Consider the following 6980-nt stretch of genomic DNA (forward strand, 5'->3'; position numbering starts at 1 on the left):
AGTGTGTCACTGCCATGGGCTTCAGACACATGTACCCCACCTCTGTCTCTAGTTGAGTGCCCATTCTCTGGAAATCCACAAACATTCCAAGAGCTGGACTTCTCCTGAATTATCTCAAATTCTTCGAACTTCACTGGTCTAGGGAAGGATGTGAGGAGGTGACAGAAGGCGGGGCAAGACCCCCAAAGAGGTTAAATAGGTCACTGCCACCCTCGACTCTCAGCAGGGTGTCTCCCTGAGCAGAGGGACCTGCACACAGAGACTCCCTCCTGGGCTCCTGGCAGCATGGCCCCACTGAAGATGCTGGCCCTGGTCACCCTCCTCCTGGGGGCTTCTCTGCAGCACATCCACGCAGGTGAGAGCAGGGGACAGGTGGCCAGGGGCAGGCACTGGGAGGACAGGAGTTGGGGGCATGAAGACCACCGCAGCAACATACATGTTTGTGTATTATTTACACCCTACCTACTCCCACAAAAGACATGAGAAACCCACAGCACTAGGATTTTGAGGGAAACAAGCAGAGAAAAATGTTGATGATGACGATGCCCCAGTTCTTGCGGGTGGGCTTGGTGAGGACCAAGGCGAGCACATCTTGGGCTGCAATGGCTGTGAGGTGGGGGCTGTGGCTGTAGTTGTGCAATGGAAAATGAACAATTCTCAAAATTGTTTATTACCTTCTGTTTTATTAACAGGTTTTATGCACAATGAGGGAATCAGCATAAAGATAGGAGAATTGTTTCCAAGAGCATGTAAAAAAGGATTCTTTTTTTTTTTTTTTTTGAGACGGAGTCTCGCTCTGTCGCCCAGGCTGGAGTGCAATGGTGCAATCTCGGCTCACTGCAACCTCTGCCTCCTCGGTTCAAGCGATTCTCCTGCCTCAGCCTCCCAAATAGCTGGGAATATAAGTGCCCGGCCACCACGCCACCAATGGGTTTTCACCATGTTGGTCAGGCTGGTTTCGAACTCCTGACCTCAGGCCATCCACCCACCTCGGCCTCCCAAAGTGCTGGGATTACAGGCATGAGCCACGGTGCCCAGACTGAAAAAGAGATTCTTATATTACGTTGGGAAAGGAAAGATGAAATAAGGTTGCCAGGTATACACATACAGGGACGCACACAGACGCACAGAGACACACACGTAGGCACTCACAGGACACACAGGATCCCCCACAGACACACACAAACATGCATACCCACAAACACATGGCACCCCACAACATACACAGAAGCCTCACACACACCTGTGTACGGTAACACACAGACACACACACATACACATAGACAGTGATACACATGCAGTCACCACACACATGCACACATGGACCCACACATGCAGATCTTCCACGAACACCCCCCAGAGGTCCCCGCAACACATACGCAGACACTCACAGACACCCCTGCCCCGCTCCTCTCCCTGCAGCTCGAGGGACCAATGTGGGCCGGGAGTGCTGCCTGGAGTACTTCAAGGGAGCCATTCCCCTTAGAAAGCTGAAGACGTGGTACCAGACATCTGAGGACTGCTCCCGGGATGCCATCGTGTAAGTCCCCCTGGCTCCACCCCTGCTCCTCAGGGCCAAGCATGGGGACAAGTGCACCCTGGAGCTCCCAGGACGGCCACTGGGGAGCAGGGAAGAGACAGCGGGGCCTTCCTCCCCGACCCCTGCAGGCTCCTTGGGGCAGTTCATGTTCCCCACGCTGTGGGACCCAAAAGGGCCGCAGGCCATGAGGTCCAACCTATTCCTTGATTTGTGGTGAAATCGAGGCCCCAGGAGCGATGAACACCCCCAGGTCACACAGCTGGTCAGGGGCAATGTCACCTCCCCTGGTCACCTCCCCTGGCCTGGGCCTGAGCCCTGCCCGCAGTCTCCACGTCCCAGGCTGTAGGCTGTCTGGGGACATGGGCAGGCTGAGGGGTGGGCACAAGGTCCTGCAGCCCCGGCTCCCTGGGAGGGTCGAGATTACTTGGGACAGAGCCTGAAGTCCCAGATCTGCCACCAATGCCCTGTGTGACTGCAGCAACTTCCTGCCCCTCTTGGAGCGTTGGAATCCTGGTCAGCACAGGGCGGGCCGTCCCAGGGACTCTGGGGGCCCTTCCCCCTCTGCCACTACTGGTAACGTCCTCTTTCTGTGTAGTTTTGTAACTGTCCAGGACAGGGCCATCTGTTCGGACCCCAACAACAAGAGAGTGAAGAATGCAGTTAAATACCTGCAAAGCCTTAAGAAGTTTTGAAGCCTCCTCACCCCAGACTCCTGACTGTCTCCCGGGACCACCTGGGACCTCCACCGTTGGTGTCACCGCCCCCACTCTGAGCGCCGGGGTCCAGGGGAGGCCTTCCAAGGACGAAGAAGAGCCACAGTGAAGTAGATCCCATCCCCTTGTCTGAACTGGAGCCATGGGCACAAAGGGCCCAGATTAAAGTCTTTCTCCTCAGTCTGTGTCAGCGTGTCTGTCCCCACAGCACAAGATGCGCTTCCACTCCGGCCTGTCACTCTGGGAGGGTCCTCAGAGAACATCTGGTCCTGCCCTGTGCAGGTCGGAAAGGGAAACTGAGGCTGAGAAGGGCACGTGGCTTTGCAGACCACGTACCAGTGAGGGGAGGCCCTGGTGAGAGGCCCTGGCAGGGGCGGGGTTGGCGGAGTCCTGGGAGGCGGCTGCTGGATTCTCTCCCTACCCACCCCGAGGTCTCCCGGTTTCCCCCCAGCCCAGCTCCTGTTCTTGCCCCACGTGGAGCTGAGGACAAGCTTCCCCGAGGTGCTGGAGTCAATTTCACAGACTGGCCAGGACCCTGCCGCAGGCCACAGCTCTGCTCAGTGCTGGGGAGCCCCCTGGCCGAGGGTGGGGGAATCTTGCAGCCCTGTCCTTGCCTCCCCCTGCACTCACTGCAATCCAGCTGGCCCGGCTCCTCCTGGCTCTGATTCCCTCTCCCCGCTCAAACTCCAGACCTGCTCCAGGGCGAGGGGGCTCTGTGGGTCCTGGGTCCTGGCGGGGACCCTGGGTTCTCTGCCTGCAGCTGCCTTCCTAGCCGCCTCCAGGCCCAGGCAGGCGGGAGCCACGCGGCCCTGTGGTTCCTCCTGACTGAAGTGTGATCCCCACCCGGCCCGGGCTGACCTCCCCTCTAGCTCAGCTATGCCCAGCCTGCTGGAAGCCGGCCCAGCACAACCGCCCACCGACTCGCTCCCCCCAGCTCTTAGGGACTGCCCTGAAGCCGACCCATTCTCCGCGTGGTTCTCTCATTGGTTCGTGTGTGTGTGTGTGCGCGCGCGCGCGCGTGTGTGTGTGTGTGTGTGTGTGGCAGTCCCAGCTCCTCCATTAGGTTGAGAGCTCCGTGAGACACTCCGGGGACCCCGCACCCCTGTGCTCAAAAAGATGGGGACTAGAGGCTCAGGACACCCCACCCCCAGACCCCTCTGCCCATGCCCAGCTAAGGGCTGAGCACAGAAGATTAGGGGCCTTCGCCTTCTAGTTCTCTCTCACTCTCCCAACCATCGATGAAGCCATGGCTTCTCTCTGAACACAGTTTGGCGGCAGGGGCGCGGGTCCTTCTCTTCCGAGGACCTTGTGGCGGGCATTGTTTGATGGGGCTGCGGTTCGAAGGGCAATTTCCAGGCCTGGCTGTTGCCTCCTGCTGCTCCCTTGTGGCCAGTCAGCTCATTGCAGGGCAGATTATAGAACGCAAGTTTACTTTCCAGTAGGGGCACAGCGATAACAAGGTTGATAAAACCAGTGAACTGGCTTGCCTGTGACTCTAGGGTCTCTTCAGCCGCAAGTGGGCTCATCTCCTGTCCTGATGCAGAGGAGGATCCCTTGAACAACTGCCTAAGACCCAGAGTCCTAGGGGTGGCCCAGTCTGAGTTCTTCATGGAAAATTGTCCTCTGAATCCACCGGGTGGAGGAAGGATGATCTAAAAAGGGAGGGAGGCAAGGAGAAGCTCCTAAGACAGCAAAGGCCAGAGACAGCCGGGGTCTGGACCCCTGCACCCTGCAGGCGAGAGCTGGAAGGACTGTCAGAGTGCAATGGCTCCATCTCAGCTCACTGCAACCTCCGCCTCCCAGGTTCAAGCGATTCTCCTGCCTCAGCCTCCTAAGTACCTGGGATTACAGGCACCTGCCACCACACCCGGCTAATTTTTTTGTATTTTTAGTAGAGACAGGGTTTCACCATGTCGGTCAGGCTGGTCTCGAACTCTTGGCCTTATGTGATCCACTTGCCTTGGCCTCCCAAAGTGCTGAGATTACAGGCATGAGCCACCACGCCTGGCCTCCAGCAAACTTCGTTTAAAAAAGCTAGATCTTTTTTTTTTCCCTTCTGAGATCCTACTCAGAAGCCCGTATTGTAAGCTTAGTTAAGTAGAGCTGCCATGGAGGCCTGTGAGGAGGTGGAGAATTGCCAGAGGGTCCCTGAAAGTGAGATAGGGTGGGGGCGTTGCATACAGGCAGAGAAGAGGTGGATCCAAGACTGGCAACAAAATGCAGGATTCAGAATCCAAGTATTCACGAGCAGCATCAGGTGCAAGTTGGGGGATGGTGAGATGCAAGAGATAGGACAACTGCCATGTGACCTTAGGGCATTTTAAGGAGGTGTGACCTGGAGACTGCTGTGATTGGAAAGACTGCCAGGAAGGAAAAAGAGGAATGGGCAGGTTCGGGGTGAAAATTGAGGAGGAGCGCCAGACTTACGTTGTTTCTTTCACTAGGTAGGTGCCTCCCCTCCTCCCCCACCCCACCCCTGCTTTTTTTTTTTTTTTTTTTTTTTCAGATGGAGTCTGGCTCTGTCACCCAGGCTGGAGTGCAGTGGTGCGATCTGGCTCACGCAACCTCTGTCTCCAGGGTTCAAGCAATTCTCATGCCTCAGCTTCCTAAGTAGCTGGGATTATAGGTGTGCGCCACCACACCTGGCTGATTTTTGTATTTTTAGAAGAGACAGGGTTTTACTATGTTGGCCAGGCTGGTCTTGAACTCCTGAGCTCAAGTGATCCGCCCACGTCGGCCACCCAAAGTGCTGGGATTACAGGCATGAGCCACTATTCTGAAATCCAGTTTTTCTTCGACGCTCAACTCAGTGCTGCCTCCGCCACAGCCAGCCTACTGAACCTCAGCTGTGTGTCCTCCACCTGCACCCAACGCTCACCTCAGTCTAATCCTGACCACACTCTACCCCTTGTAATTGGAGCTGCTTGGGTGATTTACCCAATAAACTCACTGAGCAGGTATTTGGGTCAGGAAACAGTACCAGACTCATTTATGAGGAGGGAAAAAAGCTTCGTGCATAGTGTATATTTGATTTATACATTTTCATCAGTGCTGCTCAGGTGAATTCCACAAGGGGCACTAGTGGGGAAAGATAAATTTTCTGGGGAGCCCTAATAACCGGGCTTGAAGCATATTGCATCTCCAAACGTGGAAATTAGAATTGGGTTGTTTTCCAATGGCCCACCAGAGGGCACTCTGCTCTTAGGAGGAAGTTCTGAGGCGGATGCGCCAGAGCCCCTGACCTCACCAGCGGGACTCCGGCCCCATCGCTGTCCCCAGGGGCTGGGATCAGCCACATCTGGTTGTAGCTGCACTAGGCCTTGGGGCAAGGGTGTCTGTAGCTGGCCAGCTCTCCTCTTGTGGGAACAGAAGCAAAGAAACCGCCAATTACACTGTCTGGGTTTTGCTGGATGAAGAGGAAGAAGGAAGAAACGCTGCTGGGACTAGCAGGGCCACTAACTCCAGACGCAACCTGGGCAGTGCCAAGAGCTGTTGGCCGGGGTGTTTCACTGTATTTTCTTAGAGATTGTATTTGGTCCATTTGGCACCCATTTATCACAGGGCCAAATCACAGGGCCAAAGGCATTTATACCTCTGCTGCGAGCTGTTTTTTGCAAGTGTTTGAAAGTAATAATAGTTACAAACCCTCCAACCAATCCCAATCACAGACCCCCCCAACCATCTCTGTTTAACTCTCACACCAAGCCAGTATTTCCCCTGCCCTAAATCACCCAGAGCCGGTAGACACAACTAGGGACGGCCCCTATGCCCAAGGCCCTCTGGAATTATTCCAACTAGCCAGACCTGGGCTGCTTCCCCCAGCCTGCCTTGCCCTTCAGGTGGAAACCCCACAAAAGGCTGTGGCCTGTGCTGTTCTGATCCTTCCTTTCAGCCTCCTGACCAAACTTGGTGCTCCCCCTGTGGCCCCCGTGTGTGGTCTGCGTGTGTGCCATGCCCTGTTCTCCTGGGAGATGCAAGCGATAAATTCTTCTTTCAGTGGCCGTATTCGCTCTGTGTTGTCACTCAGTCACCTCCATCAATTCAAATCCTGTGGGTACATTTTAAACGTTTTAAATTGATGCATAGTAACTGTACATATTTATGGGACACATATGATACTGTGACACAAGCATACAATGCATAGTGATCAGATCAAGGTAATCAGGATATCCATCACCTCGAACATTTATCATTTCACTGTGTTGGGAACGTTTCAAATCTTCTCTTCTAGCTATTTTTAAATATACAATAGGCTGGGCATAGTGGCTCATACCTGTAATCCCAGCACTCTGGGAGGCCAAGGTGGGAGGATCACTTGAGCCCAGGAGTCTGAGACCAGTCTGGGCAACATAGTGAGACTCAGTCTTTACGAAATGCAAAAATTAGCCAGGCATGGTAGCATGTGCCTGTGCTGCCAGCTACTCAGGAGGCTGAGGTAGGAGGATCACTTGAGCACAGCAGGTCGAGGCTGCAGTGAACTGTGATGGCGCCACTGCACTCCAGCAGGGGTGACAGAGGGAGACCCTGTCTCAAAAAGTAAAAAAAGGCCAGGCATGGTGGCTCACGCCTGTAATCCTAGCAATTTGGGAGGCCAAAGTAGGTAGATCACCTGAGGTCAGGAGTTCTAGACCAGCTTGGCCAACATGATGAAACCCCATCTCTACTAAAAATACAAAAAAATTAGCTGGATGTGGTGGCAGGCACCTGTAATCCTAGCTACTCGGGAG

At 54.7% G+C, this 6980-nt stretch overlaps 1 protein-coding gene across 1 annotated transcript; it reads left to right on the plus strand.

The window, feature by feature from the left end:
• The first annotated feature begins 224 nt into the window (after positions 1 to 224).
• On the plus strand, positions 225 to 2433 carry CCL17 (C-C motif chemokine ligand 17). The gene is made up of 3 exons (XM_032157436.2): positions 225 to 355; positions 1423 to 1540; positions 2136 to 2433. Exons 1-3 carry the CDS (start codon positions 286 to 288, stop codon positions 2230 to 2232), a joined length of 285 nt encoding a protein of 94 aa, XP_032013327.1. The 5' UTR covers positions 225 to 285; the 3' UTR covers positions 2233 to 2433.
• Positions 2434 to 6980: the final 4547 nt, after the last annotated feature.

This window comes from Hylobates moloch, unplaced genomic scaffold (genome assembly GCF_009828535.3).
Source record: "Hylobates moloch isolate HMO894 unplaced genomic scaffold, HMol_V3 SCAFFOLD_6, whole genome shotgun sequence".
NCBI classification, from domain to species: domain Eukaryota; kingdom Metazoa; phylum Chordata; class Mammalia; order Primates; family Hylobatidae; genus Hylobates; species Hylobates moloch.

Coding starts and splice junctions, on each gene's coding strand:
- CCL17 (XM_032157436.2), top strand. CDS start 286: ATGGCCCCACTGAAGATGCTGGCCCTGGTCACCCTCCTCCTGGGGGCT. Junction 356..1,422: donor TCTGCAGCACATCCACGCAG/GTGAGAGCAGGG, acceptor CTCTCCCTGCAG/CTCGAGGGACCAATGTGGGC. Junction 1,541..2,135: donor TGCTCCCGGGATGCCATCGT/GTAAGTCCCCCT, acceptor CTTTCTGTGTAG/TTTTGTAACTGTCCAGGACA.